Source organism: Hemiscyllium ocellatum, chromosome 3 (assembly GCF_020745735.1).
Source record: "Hemiscyllium ocellatum isolate sHemOce1 chromosome 3, sHemOce1.pat.X.cur, whole genome shotgun sequence".
In the NCBI taxonomy this organism is placed as follows: Eukaryota; Metazoa; Chordata; class Chondrichthyes; order Orectolobiformes; family Hemiscylliidae; genus Hemiscyllium; species Hemiscyllium ocellatum.
Genome location: NC_083403.1, coordinates 103,571,840 through 103,591,049, shown reverse-complemented (window position 1 = coordinate 103,591,049; position 19,210 = coordinate 103,571,840). Strand labels below are relative to the sequence as shown.

Genomic DNA, 19,210 nt, shown 5'->3' with positions numbered 1-19,210 from the left:
AGTGGTGAATGGCTCGACTGGAATTGTGACACTGTAAAATAGGATTAAGGCCATTTCTCTTTCAATGAGGCCTGAATGGACTCTTTCTTAAACTGCCCAAGTGTGTCCTCCGATCCCATAAGTCATGTGTCAAATTAACCATCACCTTGGAAACAGCGAGCGAAGCACAATAGAAACTGCCACTTGTTCTTTCTAAACAATCTGGAGCTTAACCTTTTCTCAATGGAAACAGGTCAGTCATTCATTAACCGAGGTTGTGACAATGGTCATAGTGGCTGAGTTAGTAGTTGTGCACCTTCTGTTCTGGGAGAGTTTGTTTAACAAACTGGACGGCAAGTAGTTCTTCCCTTTGCAGAGCAGTGAGACTCAGAAATACATTGCCGACTAACGTGGTGGCTGCTGATTCTCTAGGCGGACTTAAGAGGGAGTTGGACCAGTCCCTGTCCGAGATCTGGGATCCCATCACACACCGACAGAAGGTCAGTCATTATACAGGCCACACTTGGTCTGTATGATCATCTTTAACTGATCAGATGGAGGCTGTGTTTCTACCTGAGGCTGGACAAAGGAAATGTGGGGACAATCTTGGGACAATTTTTCAAAGCACGGAATGCTGAAAACAAGGCAAAAATTAAAGGGAAGCTTCTTCAAGAAGGGGGGGTCCATCCTGCCCAGGTTTCATTCAGCAACTTGCCACTTCCTTGTAGTGACTGTGTGGCAGCAGGAAATCCCAAAGCATTTTACAGCCAATGAAGGACTTGTGAACTGTAGCCACTGTTGTAATTTTTAAAACCCCGCAGCTAATGAATGTACAGCAAGCTCGCACAAACAGCAACATGACAATAATCAGGTAAACTGTTGTGTTTGAGGGATAGATACGGACCAGGTCATTGAAGGGTTATCCTCTGCTCTTCTTCAAATAGCATCATTGGGTCTTTTATGATGTGGAGGAGCCGCTGTTGGACTGGGATGGACAAAGTTAAAAATCACACAACACCAGGTTAGAGTCCAACAGGTTTATTTGGAAGCACTAGCTTTCAGAGCGCTGCTCCTTCAGCAGGTGGTTGTGATCACCTCAGTTTAACGTCTTCTCTGAAAAGCTGCACCTCTGAAAGCACAGCATTCACTTGGCCCTGTGCTGGATTATCAGCTCTCTGAATTGGGAATCAATCCCCCAATCTCCGGATTGAGAGATTAGTCTGTTACCCACCGAACCGCTGCTGACAGAGAGGGAATTATGCCTTTGTACAGCACAGGGGCAGCAAACAGACATTCAAGGACCAAGGGATAGAGGTTGGTGGTGGATAAATGAAATTGAGAAATGTAGTTAATACAACAGTAGAACTGGACTGAATGGCCTACTCTACTTCCCACGGTAGAACCTGGTGCTGTGATAATCTCAGCTGTAACTGGATGGATATCAGAGTTCTAATGAGTCTTAAAATTCCCTGAGTTTGCAGCATTTCACCATGAAGCAGCCATTTGAGCCAGTGTCTGGTGTATCAATAATTCCATGAAGGTTCCTCACAATAGGGGTGGCCTGGTGACCCAGTAGTTACCACTGCAGCCTCACAGCACCAGGGACCTGGGTTCGATTCCAGCTTCAGGCGACTGACTGTGTGGAGTTTGCACGTTCTCCCTGTGTCTGCGTGGGTTTCCTCCGGTGCTCTGGTTTCCGCCCACAGTCCAAAGATGTGTGGGTCAGGTGAATTGGCCATGCTAAATTGCCCATAGTGTTTGGTGCATTAGTCAGAGGGAAATGGTTCTGGGTGGGTTACTCTTCAGAGGGTCCGTGTGGACTTGTTGGGCCAAAGGGCCTGTTTCCACACTGTAGGGAATCTAATCCAATTCCAGCTGAGATCTTTGACAAAAATCCCATTTGGTGTACAATTTTTTAATGATTTAGTTTCATGTTGCGATGCATTAACACGAAGGAAATGAAACAATTGAGTTGGGAGGTTGGGATGGTTCGGCTCCCACATTCCTGATGAAGGGTTTTTTCCTGAAACGTGGACTCTCCTCCTTGGATGCTGCCTGACATGCCCTGCTTTTCCAGCACAACACTTTTTTGACTCCCTTCTGCACTACCGGTTGTATCCAGACGGTGGCACATCTTCCCGATGCCAACACAACATCCAAGTTCAGACTCTCAATAAAATGTATGACTCCAGGCAATTTTATTCATGTTTGTACTGGTTTGGCAGACCCAATGCACTCTCAGTTTATCTGGATGTACAGTATTCATTTCTTTATGCACATTTCCTGCACATTTCTCTCACAGATACAATAAACAAGGAAAGAAATCCAGGATTAGGATCCTGTTCCCAAATTTCACCTCCTGCCCCATAAAGCACACAGAATGAATACCACATTGAGAAACAGAGACACGTAGGAACAGAAACACACACATTATATATATATATACTGAGAAACAGAGACAGGGAGGAAAATACAGATACAGAGAGTCCGCGGAACACACGGTCAGGGAGAAACACCGATCGGGAGACACAGAAATAGGAGTGATAAACAGCTACAGAGACAAGGAGTAATGTACACAAACACTGAGTAACGCAGACAGGGACAGAGAGAGAGAGACACACACACGCACACACAGGAACACACATACAGATACAGGGACACAGACAGTGGAGAGACAGACACAGATAAAGAAACACAGGCACCGAAAGGGACACCGAGAGAAAACTGCACATAGATAGAGGGACACAGAAACAAGAGACACAGTGACATACAGACACAGGTAGACACACACATATGGTGAGGCACATAGACATACGCACAGATAGAGAGACACAGAGCAGAGAGAATACTGATGGACACAGACACGAATGGACATACTCACCGATACAGAGGCATACACAGATGCAGAGACACAGGTAGACACACTCAGATACAGGAACACAGACACACACACACAGATATATACCGCTCAGACGCCGTGTCTCCAGGTGGTAGCCCTGAAATGTTAGTCTTTCGATCACAGCACCCCCCTGACTGGAGATTAGAGTAGATTCCGAGAGAAATCCGAATATCAGAAACTTGTGAGGCTGGGCGCAGTGAGATGGTGTCTGCAATTGGTTAAAACACTCTGGTGGGTGCACCGTGTACAATGAACAGAAAAAGCCGAAGGACATTGAGGAGGAGGAGGAGGAGGAGGTGAGACTCACCGGTACAGCTCTGTGTCCCAGAGACTCCAGTCCACATGATCCGTTCGGCAGCACGGAACCCACTGAGTCCGGACAGAGAGAGCTGGGGAAGCTGGACCGCTCCGACAGGCTGAGAGTTACTGACTGGGAACAGGGGGCGGGTCTGCTCCCTGCACAGCACACTCAGGGACAACACCACCTCAAAGGCACAAAGGACTACCCCCTGGAGCACAGCATCTTCACCGGAGAGAGACAGGAGCACTGAGGCTGAAACACAATGATCACCAACAGTGACACACACACCACCAACACTAGCAACAGGAACATCCGCATCAACTAACACCAGTAATACCTGTAACAGCTAACACCAGCAACAGAAACATCTTCACCAACTAACACCAGTAATACCAGGAACAGAAACATCTCCAACAACTAACACCAGTAACGGCTGTAACAGCTAATACTAGCAACAGTAACATCTCCATCAACTATCACCAGTAATACCTGTAGCAGCTAATATCAACAACAGAAACATCTCCAACAACTGACACCAGTAATACCTGTAACAGCTAATAACAACAACAGTAACATCTCCAACAACAAACACCAGTAACACCTGTAACAGCTAATACCAGCAGCAGTAACATTTCCAACAACAAACACCAGTAATACCTGTAACACCTAAGAACAACAACAGTAACATCTCCAACAACTCACACCAGTAATACCTGTAACAGCTAATAACCGCAACAGTAACATCTGCAACAACTAACACCAGTAATACCTGTAACAGATAAGACTAACAACAGTAACATCTCCAACAACTAACAACACTAATACCTTAAAAAGCTAATACCAGCAACAGTAATATCTCCAACAACAAACACCAGTAATACCTGCAACAACTAAGACCAACAACAGTAACATCACCAACAACTAACACCAGTAACGCCGGTAACAGCTAATACCAGCAACAGTAACATCTCCAACAACTAACACCAGTAACACCTGAAACAGCTAATACCAACAACAGTAACATCGGCAACAACTCACACCAGTAATACCTGAAAAAGCTAATACCAGCAGCAGTAACATCTTAAACAACGAACACCAGTTACACCTGGAAGAAATAAGAACAACAACAGTAACATCTCCAACAACTAACACCAGTAATACCAGTAAGAGCTAACACCAGCAACAGAAACATCTCCAACAACTGACACCAGTAATACCTGTAACAGCTAAGAACAACAGCAGTAACATCTCCATCAACTAACACCAGTAAGACGAGTACGGGCTAACACCAGCAACAGAAACATCTCCATCAACTAACACCAGTAACATCTGTAACAGCTAATACCAGCAACAGTAATATCTCCATCAACTAACACCAATAACACCTGAAACAAGCAACACCAATAACAGTAACATCTCCATCAATTAACACCAGTAATACCTGTAACAGCTAAGAACAACAACAGTAACATGACCAACAAATAACAACAGTAATTTCTGTAACAGGTAATACCAGAAACAGAAATATTTCCAACAACTAACACCAGTAACGCCTGTAACAGCTAATACCAACAACAGTAACATCTCAATCAACTAACACCAGTAATATCTGTAATAGCTAAGACCAACAACAGTAACATCTCCAACAACTAACACCAGTAACGCCTGTAACAGCTAATACCAGCAGCAGTAACATTTCCAACAACTAACACCAGTAATACCTGTAACACCTAAGAACAACAACAGTAACATCTCCAACAACTCACACCAGTAATACCGGTAACAGCTAATACCCACAACAGTAACATCTGCAACAACTAACACCAGTAATACCTGTAACAGCTAATACCAAGAAGAGTAACATCCCCAACAACTAACACCAGTAACATCGGTAACAGCTAAGACTAACAACAGTAATATTTCCAACAACCAACAACACTAATACCTGAAAAAGCTAATACCAGCAACAGTAATATCTCCAACAACTAACACCAGTAATACCTGCAACAGCTAAGACCGACAACAGTAACATCACCAACAACTAACACCAGTAACGCCGGTAACAGCTAATACCAGCAACAGTAACATCTCCAACAACTAACACCAGTAACACCTGAAACAGCTAATACCAACAACAGTAACATCGGCAACAACTCACACCAGTAATACCTGAAAAAGCTAATACCAGCAGCAGTAACATCTTCAACAACAAACACCAGTTACACCTGGAACAAATAAGAACAACAACAGTAACATCTCCAACAACTAACACCAGTAATACCTGTAACAGCTAAGACCAACAACAGTAACATGTCCAAAAATTAACACCAGTAATACCTGTAACAGCTAATACCAGCAACAGTAACATGTCCAACAACTAACACCAGTAACACCTGTAACAGGTAAGACCAACAACAGTAACATCTTCATCAACTAACAACAGTAATACCTGTAACAGCTAAGACCAACAACAGTAACATCTCCAACAACTAACACCAGTAATACTAGTACGGGCTAACACCAGCAACAGAAACATCTCCATCAACTAACACCAGTAACATCTGTAACAGCTAATACCAGCAATAGTAATATCTCCATCAACTAACACCAATAACACATGAAACAACCAACATCAATAACAGTAACATCTTGATCAATTAACACCAGTAATACCTGTAACAGCTAAGAACAAAAACAGTAACATCTCCAACAAATAACAACAGTACTTCCTGTAACAGCGAATACCAGCAACAGTAACATTTCCAACAACTAACACCAGTAATACCTGTAACAGCTAAGAACAACAACAGTAACATGTCCAACAAATAACACCAGTAACGCCTGTAACAACTAATACCAGCAACAGTAATATCTCCATCATCTAACACCAGTGACACCTGAAACAGCTAATACCAACAACAGTAACATCGGCAACAACTCACACCAGTAACATCTGTAACAGCTAATACCAGCAACAGTAATATCTCCATCAACTAACACCAATAACACCTGAACCAACCAACACCAATAACAGTAACATCTCCATCAATTAACACCAGTAATACCTGTAACAGCTAAGAACAAAAACAGTAACATCTCCAACAAATAACAACAGTAATTCCTGTAACAGCGAATACCAGCAACAGTAACATTTCCAACAACTAACAACAGTAATACCTGTAACAGCTAAGACCAAGAACAGTAACATCACCAACAACTAACGCCAGTAATACCTGTAACAGCTAAGAACAACAACAGTAACATTTCCAACAAATAACACCAGTAACGCCTGTAACAGCTAATACCAGCAACAGTAACATCTCCATCAACTAACACCAGTAATACCTGTAACAGCTAATACCAGCAACAGTAATATCTCCATCAACTAACACCAGTAATACCTGTAGCAGCTAATATCAACAACAGAAACATCTCCAACAACTGACACCAGTAATACCTGTAACAGCTAAGAACAAAAACAGTAACATCTCCAACAAATAACAACAGTAATTCCTGTAACAGCGAATACCAGCAACAGAAACATTTCCAACAACTAACACCAGTAACGCCTGTAACAGCTCATACCAGCAACAGTAACATCTCCATCAACTAACATCAGTAATATCTGTAACAGCCATGACCAACAACAGTAACATCTCCAACAACTAATACCAGTAACACCTGCAACAGCTAATGCCAGCAGCAGTAACATTTCCAACAACTAACACCAGTAATACCTGTAACACCTAAGAACAACAACAGTAACATCTCCAACAACTCACACCAGTAATACCTGTAACAGCTAATACCCGCAACAGTAACATGTCCAACAACTAACACCAGTAATACCTGTAACAGCTAAGACCAACAACAGTAACATCTCCAACAACTAACACCAGTAACACCTGTAACAGGTAGGACCAACAACAGTAACATCTCCAACAACTAACAACAGTAATACCTGTAACAGCTAAGAACAACAACAGTAACATGTCCAACAAATAACAACAGTAATTCCTGTAACAGCTAATGCCAGCAACAGAAACATTTCCAACAACTAACACCAGTAACGCCTGTAACAGCTAATACCAGCAACAGTAACATCTCCATCAACTAACACCAGTAATACCTGTAACAGCTAAGACCAACAACAGTAGCATCTCCAACAATTAACACCAGTAACACCTGTAACAGCTAATACCAGCAGCAGTAACATTTCCAACAACTAACACCAGTAATACCTGTAACACCTAAGAACAACAACAGTAACATCACCAACAACTCACACCAGTAATACCTGTAACAGCTAATACCCGCAACAGTAACATCTGCAACAACTAACACCAGTAACACCTGTAACAGCTAATACCAGCAACAGTAACATCTCCATTAACTCACACCAGTAATACCTGTAACAGCTAATACCAAGAAGAGTAACATCTCCAACAACTATCACCAGTAACACCTGTAACAGCTAAGAACAACAACAGTAACATTTCCAACAAATAACACCAGTAACGCCTGTAACAGCTAATACCAGCAACAGTAACATCTCCATCAACTAACACCAGTAATACCTGCAACAGCTAATACCAGCAACAGTAACATCTCCATCAACTAACACCAGTAATACCTGTAGCAGCTAATATCAACAACAGAAACATCTCCAACAACTGACACCAGTAATACCTGTAACAGCTAAGAACAAAAACAGTAACATCTCCAACAAATAACAACAGTAATTCCTGTAACAGCGAATACCAGCAACAGTAACATTTCCAACAACTAACACCAGTAATACCTGTAACAGCTAAGAACAACAACAGTAACATGACCAACAAATAACAACAGTAATTCCTGTAACAGCTAATAGCAGCAACAGTAACATTTCCAACAACTAACACCAGTAACGCCTGTAACAGCTAATACCAGCAGCAGTAACATCTCCATCAACTAACACCAGTAATACCGGTAACAGCTAATACCCACAACAGTAACATCTGCAACAACTAACACCAGTAATACCTGTAACAGCTAATACCAAGAAGAGTAACATCTCCAACAACGAACACTAGTAACATCGGTAACAGCTAAGACTAACAACAGTAACGTTTCCAACAACTAACAACACTAATACCTGAAAAAGCTAATACCAGCAACAGTAATATCTCCAACAACTAACACCAGTAATACCTGCAACAGCTAAGACCGACAACAGTAACATGTCCAAAAATTAACACCAGTAATACCTGTAACAGCTAATACCAGCAACAGTAACATGTCCAACAACTAACACCAGTAATACCTGTAACAGCTAAGACCAACAACAGTAACATCTCCATCAACTAACAACAGTAATACCTGTAACAGCGAATACCAGCAACTGTAACATTTCCAACAACTAACACCAGTAACACCTGTAACAGCTAATACCAGCAGCAGTAACATTTCCAACAACTAACACCAGTAATACCTGTAACACCTAAGAACAACAGTAACATCACCAACAACTCACACCAGTAATACCTGTAACAGCTAATAACCGCAACAGTAACATCTGCAACAACTAACGCCAGTAACATCTGTAACAGCTAAGACTAACAACAGTAACATCTCCAACAACTTACACCAGTAATACCTGTAACAGCTAAGACCAACAACAGTAACATGTCCAAAAATTAACACCAGTAATACCTGTAACAGTTAATACCAGCAACAGTAACATGTCCAACAACTAACACCAGTAACACCTGTAACAGGTAAGACCAACAACAGTAACATCTCCATCAACTAACACCAGTAATACCTGTAACAGCTAAGACCAACAACAGTAACATCTCCAACAACTAACACCAGTAATACCAGTAAGAGCTAACACCAGCAACAGAAACATCTCCAACAACTGACAAAAGTAATACCTGTAACAGATAAGAACAACTGCAGTAACATCTCCATCAATTAACACCAGTAATACCTGTAACAGCTAAGACCAACAACAGTAACATCTCCATCAACTAACAACAGTAATACCTGTAACAGCGAATACCAGCAACTGTAACATTTCCAACAACTAACACCAGTAACACCTGTAACAGCTAATACCAGCAGCAGTAACATTTCCAACAACTAACACCAGTAATACCTGTAACACCTAAGAACAACAGTAACATCACCAACAACTCACACCAGTAATACCTGTAACAGCTAATAACCGCAACAGTTACATCTGCAACAACTAACACCAGTAACATCTGTAACAGCTAAGACTAACAACAGTAACATCTCCAACAACTAACAACACTAATACCTTAAAAAGCTAATACCAGCAACAGTAATATCTCCAACAACTAACACCAGTAATACCTGCAACAGCTAAGACCAACAACAGTAACATCGGCAACAACTCACACCAGTAATACCTGTAACAGCTAAGACCAACAACAGTAACATCTCCATCAACTAACAACAGTAATACCTGTAACAGCTAAGACCAACAACAGTAACATCTCCAACAACTAACACCAGTAATACCAGTAAGAGCTAACACCAGCAACAGAAACATCTCCAACAACTGACAACAGTAATACCTGTAACAGGTAAGAACAACAGCAGTAACATCTCCAACAACTAACACCAGTAACGCCTGTAACAGCTAATACCAGCAGCAGTAACATTTCCAACAACTAACACCAGTAATACCTGTAACACCTAAGAACAACAACAGTAACATCTCCAACAACTCACACCAGTAATACCGGTAACAGCTAATACCCACAACAGTAACATCTGCAACAACTAACACCAGTAATACCTGCAACAGCTAATACCAAGAAGAGTAACATCTCCAACAACTAACACCAGTAACATCGGTAACAGCTAAGACTAACAACAGTAACATTTCCAACAACCAACAACACTAATACCTGAAAAAGCTAATACCAGCAACAGTAATATCTCCAACAACTAACACCAGTAATACCTGCAACAGCTAAGACCGACAACAGTAACATCTCCAACAACTAACACCAGTAACGCCGGTAACAGCTAATACCAGCAACAGTAACATCTCCAACAACTAACACCAGTAAAACCTGAAACAGCTAATACCAACAACAGTAACATCGGCAACAACTCACACCAGTAATACCTGAAAAAGCTAATACCAGCAGCAGTAACATCTTCAACAACAAACACCAGTTACACCTGGAACAAATAAGAACAACAACAGTAACATCTCCAACAACTAACACCAGTAATACCTGTAACAGCTAAGACCAACAACAGTAACATGTCCAAAAATTAACACCAGTAATACCTGTAACAGCTAATACCAGCAACAGTAACATGTCCAACAACTAACACCAGTAACACCTGTAACAGGTAAGACCAACAACAGTAACATCTCCATCAACTAACAACAGTAATACCTGTAACAGCGAATACCAGCAACTGTAACATTTCCAACAACTAACACCAGTAATACCTGTAACAGCTAATAACCGCAACAGTAACATCTGCAACAACTAACACCAGTAACATCTGTAACAGCTAAGACTAACAACAGTAACATCTCCAACAACTTACACCAGTAATACCTGTAACAGCTAAGACCAACAACAGTAACATTTCCAAAAATTAACACCAGTAATACCTGTAACAGCTAATACCAACAACAGTAACATGTCCAACAACTAACACCAGTAACACCTGTAACAGCTAATACCAGCAGCAGTAACATTTCCAACAACTAACACCAGTAATACCTGCAACAGCTAAGACCATCAACTTTAACATCTCCAACAACTTACACCAGTAACATCTGTAACAGCTAAGACTAACAACAGTAACATCTCCAACAACTAACAACACTAATACCTGAAAAAGCTAATACCAGCAACAGTAATATCTGCAACAACTAACACAAGTAATACCTGCAACAGCTAAGACCGACAACAGTAACATCACCAACAACTAACACCAGTAATACCTGCAACAGCTAAGACCAACAACAGTAACATCACCAACAACTAACACCAGAAACGCCGGTAACAGCTAATACCAGCAACAGTAACATCTCCAACAACTAACACCAGTAACACCTGAAACAGCTAATACCAACAACAGTAACATCGGCAACAACTCACACCAGTAATACCTGAAAAAGCTAATACCAGCAGCAGTAACATCTTCAACAACGAACACCAGTTACACCTGGAACAAATAAGAACAACAACAGTAACATCTCCAACAACTAACACCAGTAATACCTGTAACAGCTAAGAACAACAACAGTAACATCTCCATCAACTAACACCAGTAACACCAGAAAAAGCTACTACCAGCAACAGTACCATCTCCAACAACTAACACCAGTAATACCTGTAACAGCTAAGACCAACAACAGTAACATCTCCAACAACTAACACCAGTAACATCTGTAACAGCTAATACCAGCAACAGTAATATCTCCATCAACTAACACCAATAACACCTGAAACAACCAACACCAATAACAGTAACATCTCCATCGATTAACACCAGTAATACCTGTGACAGCTAAGAACAAAAACAGTAACATCTCCAACAAAGAACAACAGTAATTCCCGTAACAGCGAATACCAGCAACAGAAACATTTCCAACAACTAACACCAGTAATACCTGTAACAGCTAAGACCAACAACAGTAACATCACCAACAACGCCAGTAATACCTGTAACAGCTAATAACAACAACAGTAACATTTCCAACAAATAACAACAGTAATTCCTGTAACAGCTAATGCCAGCAACAGGAACATTTCCAACAACTAACACCAGTAACGCCTGTAACAGCTAATACCAGCAACAGAAACATCTCCATCAACTAACACCAGTAACGCCTGTAACAGCTAATACCAGCAACAGTAACATCTCCATCAACTAACACCAGTAATACCTGTAACAGCTAAGACCAACAACAGTAACATCTCCAACAACTAACACCAGTAACATCTGTAACAGCTAAGACCAACAACAGTAACATCGGCAACAACTCACACCAGTAATACCTGAAAAAGCTAATACCAGCAGCAGTAACATCTTCAACAACGAACACCAGTTCCACCTGGAACAAATAAGAACAACAACAGTAACATCTCCAACAACTAACGCTAGTTAGTTGAGTCCTTGTAATGTGGCGGGTGCATTCTTCATTCCAAAGGGCAGCACTTTAAACTGATATCGCCCATTTGGGGTTACAAACGCAGAAATGTCTTTTACCGTCTCTGATAAAGGTACCTACCAGTAACCACGCATTAAGTGCAATTTGGTGATGTAACTGGCTTGTCTGACTCTCTCAATACAGTACTCCAATCTAGGAATTGGACATGAGTCTGATTTTGTAACGGTGATAATCCACACAGAATCATCAACTAACACCAATAACACCAGAAACAACCAACACCAATAACAGCAACATCTCCATCAACTAACAACAGTAATATCTGTAACAGCTAAGACCAACAACAGTAACATCTCCGACAACTAACGCCAGTAATACCTGTAACAGCTAAGAACAACAGCAGTAACATCTCCATCAACTAACACCAGTAATACCAGTAAGAGCTAACACCAGCAACAGAAACATCTCCAACAACTGACACCAGTAATACCTGTAACAGCTAAGAACAACAGCAGTAACATCTCCATCAACTAACACCAGTAAGACGAGTACGGGCTAACACCAGCAACAGTAACATCTCCATCAACTAACACCAGTAACATCTGTAACAGCTAATACCAGCAACAGTAATATCTCCATCAACTAACACCAATAACACCTGAACCAACCAACACCAATAACAGTAACATCTCCATCAATTAACACCAGTAATACCTGTAACAGCTAAGAACACAAACAGTAACATCTCCAACAAATAACAACAGTAATTCCTGTAACAGCGAATACCAGCAACAGTAACATTTCCAACAACTAACACCAGTAATACCTGTAACAGCTAAGAACAACAACAGTAACATGTCCAACAAATAACACCAGTAACGCCTGTAACAACTAATACCAGCAACAGTAATATCTCCATCATCTAACACCAGTGACACCTGAAACAGCTAATACCAACAACAGTAACATCGGCAACAACTCACACCAGTAACATCTGTAACAGCTAATACCAGCAACAGTAATATCTCCATCAACTAACACCAATAACACCTGAACCAACCAACACCAATAACAGTAACATCTCCATCAATTAACACCAGTAATACCTGTAACAGCTAAGAACAAAAACAGTAACATCTCCAACAAATAACAACAGTAATTCCTGTAACAGCTAAGAACAACAACAGTAACATTTCCAACAAATAACACCAGTAACGCCTGTAACAGCTAATACCAGCAACAGTAACATCTCCATCAACTAACACCAGTAATACCTGTAACAGCTAAGAACAAAAACAGTAACATCTCCAACAAATAACAACAGTAATTCCTGTAACAGCGAATACCAGCAACAGAAACATTTCCAACAACTAACACCAGTAACGCCTGTAACAGCTCATACCAGCAACAGTAACATCTCCATCAACTAACATCAGTAATATCTGTAACAGCCATGACCAACAACAGTAACATCTCCAACAACTAATACCAGTAACACCTGCAACAGCTAATGCCAGCAGCAGTAACATTTCCAACAACTAACACCAGTAATACCTGTAACACCTAAGAACAACAACAGTAACATCTCCAACAACTCACACCAGTAATACCTGTAACAGCTAATACCCGCAACAGTAACATGTCCAACAACTAACACCAGTAATACCTGTAACAGCTAAGACCAACAACAGTAACATCTCCAACAACTAACACCAGTAACACCTGTAACAGGTAGGACCAACAACAGTAACATCTCCAACAACTAACAACAGTAATACCTGTAACAGCTAAGAACAACAACAGTAACATGTCCAACAAATAACAACAGTAATTCCTGTAACAGCTAATGCCAGCAACAGAAACATTTCCAACAACTAACACCAGTAACGCCTGTAACAGCTAATACCAGCAACAGTAACATCTCCATCAACTAACACCAGTAATACCTGTAACAGCTAAGACCAACAACAGTAGCATCTCCAACAATTAACACCAGTAACACCTGTAACAGCTAATACCAGCAGCAGTAACATTTCCAACAACTAACACCAGTAATACCTGTAACACCTAAGAACAACAACAGTAACATCACCAACAACTCACACCAGTAATACCTGTAACAGCTAATACCCGCAACTGTAACATCTGCAACAACTAACACCAGTAACACCTGTAACAGCTAATACCAGCAACAGTAACATCTCCATTAACTCACACCAGTAATACCTGTAACAGCTAATACCAAGAAGAGTAACATCTCCAACAACTATCACCAGTAACAACTGTAACAGCTAAGAACAACAACAGTAACATTTCCAACAAATAACACCAGTAACGCCTGTAACAGCTAATACCAACAACAGTAACATCTCCATCAACTAACACCAGTAATACCTGCAACAGCTAATACCAGCAACAGTAACATCTCCATCAACTAACACCAGTAATACCTGTAGCAGCTAATATCAACAACAGAAACATCTCCAACAACTAACACCAGTAATACCTGTAACAGCTAAGAACAAAAACAGTAACATCTCCAACAAATAACAACAGTAATTCCTGTAACAGCGAATACCAGCAACAGTAACATTTCCAACAACTAACACCAGTAATACCTGTAACAGCTAAGAACAACAACAGTAACATGACCAACAAATAACAACAGTAATTCCTGTAACAGCTAATAGCAGCAACAGTAACATTTCCAACAACTAACACCAGTAACGCCTGTAACAGCTAATACCAGCAGCAGTAACATCTCCATCAACTAACACCAGTAATACCGGTAACAGCTAATACCCACAACAGTAACATCTGCAACAACTAACACCAGTAATACCTGTAACAGCTAATACCAAGAAGAGTAACATCTCCAACAACGAACACTAGTAACATCGGTAACAGCTAAGACTAACAACAGTAACTTTTCCAACAACTAACAACACTAATACCTGAAAAAGCTAATACCAGCAACAGTAATATCTCCAACAGCTAACACCAGTAATACCTGCAACAGCTAAGACCGACAGCAGTAACATGTCCAAAAATTAACACCAGTAATACCTGTAACAGCTAAGACCAACAACAGTAACATCTCCATCAACTAACAACAGTAATACCTGTAACAGCGAATACCAGCAACTGTAACATTTCCAACAACTAACACCAGTAACACCTGTAACAGCTAATACCAGCAGCAGTAACATTTCCAACAACTAACACCAGTAATACCTGTAACACCTAAGAACAACAGTAACATCACCAACAACTCACACCAGTAATACCTGTAACAGCTAATAACCGCAACAGTAACATCTGCAACAACTAACGCCAGTAACATCTGTAACAGCTACGACTAACAACAGTAACATCTCCAACAACTTACACCAGTAATACCTGTAACAGCTAAGACCAACAACAGTAACATGTCCAAAAATTAACACCAGTAATACCTGTAACAGCTAATACCAGCAACAGTAACATGTCCAACAACTAACACCAGTAACACCTGTAACAGGTAAGACCAACAACAGTAACATCTCCATCAACTAACACCAGTAATACCTGTAACAGCTAAGACCAACAACAGTAACATCTCCAACAACTAACACCAGTAATACCAGTAAGAGCTAACACCAGCAACAGAAACATCTCCAACAACTGACAACAGTAATACCTGTAACAGATAAGAACAACTGCAGTAACATCTCCATCAATTAACACCAGTAATACCTGTAACAGCTAAGACCAACAACAGTAACATCTCCATCAACTAACAACAGTAATACCTGTAACAGCGAATACCAGCAACTGTAACATTTCCAACAACTAACACCAGTAACACCTGTAACAGCTAATACCAGCAGCAGTAACATTTCCAACAACTAACACCAGTAATACCTGTAACACCTAAGAACAACAGTAACATCACCAACAACTCACACCAGTAATACCTGTAACAGCTAATAACCGCAACAGTTACATCTGCAACAACTAACACCAGTAACATCTGTAACAGCTAAGACTAACAACAGTAACATCTCCAACAACTAACAACACTAATACCTTAAAAAGCTAATACCAGCAACAGTAATATCTCCAACAACTAACACCAGTAATACCTGCAACAGCTAAGACCAACAACAGTAACATCGGCAACAACTCACACCAGTAATACCTGTAACAGCTAAGACCAACAACAGTAACATCTCCATCAACTAACAACAGTAATACCTGTAACAGCTAAGACCAACAACAGTAACATCTCCAACAACTAACACCAGTAATACCAGTAAGAGCTAACACCAGCAACAGAAACATCTCCAACAACTGACAACAGTAATACCTGTAACAGGTAAGAACAACAGCAGTAACATCTCCAACAACTAACACCAGTAACGCCTGTAACAGCTAATACCAGCAGCAGTAACATTTCCAACAACTAACACCAGTAATACCTGTAACACCTAAGAACAACAACAGTAACATCTCCAACAACTCACACCAGTAATACCGGTAACAGCTAATACCCACAACAGTAACATCTGCAACAACTAACACCAGTAATACCTGCAACAGCTAATACCAAGAAGAGTAACATCTCCAACAACTAACACCAGTAACATCGGTAACAGCTAAGACTAACAACAGTAACATTTCCAACAACCAACAACACTAATACCTGAAAAAGCTAATACCAGCAACAGTAATATCTCCAACAACTAACACCAGTAATACCTGCAACAGCTAAGACCGACAACAGTAACATCTCCAACAACTAACACCAGTAACGCCGGTAACAGCTAATACCAGCAACAGTAACAACTCCAACAACTAACACCAGTAAAACCTGAAACAGCTAATACCAACAACAGTAACATCGGCAACAACTCACACCAGTAATACCTGAAAAAGCTAATACCAGCAGCAGTAACATCTTCAACAACAAACACCAGTTACACCTGGAACAAATAAGAACAACAACAGTAACATCTCCAACAACTAACACCAGTAATACCTGTAACAGCTAAGACCAACAACAGTAACATGTCCAAAAATTAACACCAGTAATACCTGTAACAGCTAATACCAGCAACAGTAACATGTCCAACAACTAACACCAGTAACACCTGTAACAGGTAAGACCAACAACAGTAACATCTCCATCAACTAACAACAGTAATACCTGTAACAGCGAATACCAGCAACTGTAACATTTCCAACAACTAACACCAGTAATACCTGTAACAGCTAATAACCGCAACAGTAACATCTGCAACAACTAACACCAGTAACATCTGTAACAGCTAAGACTAACAACAGTAACATCTCCAACAACTTACACCAGTAATACCTGTAACAGCTAAGACCAACAACAGTAACATTTCCAAAAATTAACACCAGTAATACCTGTAACAGCTAATACCAACAACAGTAACATGTCCAACAACTAACACCAGTAACACCTGTAACAGCTAATACCAGCAGCAGTAACATTTCCAACAACTAACACCAGTAATACCTGCAACAGCTAAGACCATCAACTTTAACATCTCCAACAACTTACACCAGTAACATCTGTAACAGCTAAGACTAACAACAGTAACATCTCCAACAACTAACAACACTAATACCTGAAAAAGCTAATACCAGCAACAGTAATATCTGCAACAACTAACACAAGTAATACCTGCAACAGCTAAGACCGACAACAGTAACATCACCAACAACTAACACCAGTAATACCTGCAACAGCTAAGACCAACAACAGTAACATCACCAACAACTAACACCAGAAACGCCGGTAACAGCTAATACCAGCAACAGTAACATCTCCAACAACTAACACCAGTAACACCTGAAACAGCTAATACCAACAACAGTAACATCGGCAACAACTCACACCAGTAATACCTGAAAAAGCTAATACCAGCAGCAGTAACATCTTCAACAACGAACACCAGTTACACCTGGAACAAATAAGAACAACAACAGTAACATCTCCAACAACTAACACCAGTAATACCTGTAACAGCTAAGAACAACAACAGTAACATCTCCATCAACTAACACCAGTAACACCAGAAAAAGCTACTACCAGCAACAGTACCATCTCCAACAACTAACACCAGTAATACCTGTAACAGCTAAGACCAACAACAGTAACATCTCCAACAACTAACACCAGTAACATCTGTAACAGCTAATACCAGCAACAGTAATATCTCCATCAACTAACACCAATAACACCTGAAACAACCAACACCAATAACAGTAACATCTCCATCGATTAACACCAGTAATACCTGTGACAGCTAAGAACAAAAACAGTAACATCTCCAACAAAGAACAACAGTAATTCCCGTAACAGCGAATACCAGCAACAGAAACATTTCCAACAACTAACACCAGTAATACCTGTAACAGCTAAGACCAACAACAGTAACATCACCAACAACGCCAGTAATACCTGTAACAGCTAATAACAACAACAGTAACATTTCCAACAAATAACAACAGTAATTCCTGTAACAGCTAATGCCAGCAACAGGAACATTTCCAACAACTAACACCAGTAACGCCTGTAACAGCTCATACCAGCAACAGAAACATCTCCATCAACTAACACCAGTAACGCCTGTAACAGCTAATACCAGCAACAGTAACATCTCCATCAACTAACACCAGTAATACCTGTAACAGCTAAGACCAACAACAGTAACATCTCCAACAACTAACACCAGTAACATCTGTAACAGCTAAGACCAACAACAGTAACATCGGCAACAACTCACACCAGTAATACCTGAAAAAGCTAATACCAGCAGCAGTAACATCTTCAACAACGAACACCAGTTCCACCTGGAAC

The 19,210-nt window shown here is 40.6% G+C and overlaps 2 protein-coding genes across 4 annotated transcripts in view; both read right to left on the bottom strand.

Moving 5' to 3' along the window:
• vit (vitrin) overlaps positions 1–3,418 on the bottom strand; it is a 72,238-nt gene extending 68,820 nt beyond the window's left edge. For 2 of the 3 annotated variants that reach the window (XM_060852463.1, XM_060852454.1), the window contains exon 1: positions 3,186–3,417. The gene's annotated coding sequence lies outside the window, so the exon portion shown is untranslated. Of the gene's footprint in view, positions 1–3,185 lie in introns of all 3 variants that reach the window. The other variant, XM_060852445.1, reaches the window with a different exon arrangement.
• A 6,958-nt stretch (positions 3,419–10,376) lies between these two features.
• opn6a (opsin 6, group member a) overlaps positions 10,377–19,210 on the bottom strand; it is an 86,631-nt gene continuing 77,797 nt past the window's right edge. Inside the window, exons 10-14 of the mRNA XM_060854922.1 lie at positions 19,148–19,203; positions 18,245–18,311; positions 12,227–12,282; positions 11,324–11,390; positions 10,377–10,382 (exon numbers count right to left, since the gene is read on the bottom strand). Coding sequence (XP_060710905.1) covers positions 10,377–10,382; positions 11,324–11,390; positions 12,227–12,282; positions 18,245–18,311; positions 19,148–19,203 — 252 coding nt within the window. The remainder of the gene's footprint in view (positions 10,383–11,323; positions 11,391–12,226; positions 12,283–18,244; positions 18,312–19,147; positions 19,204–19,210) is intronic.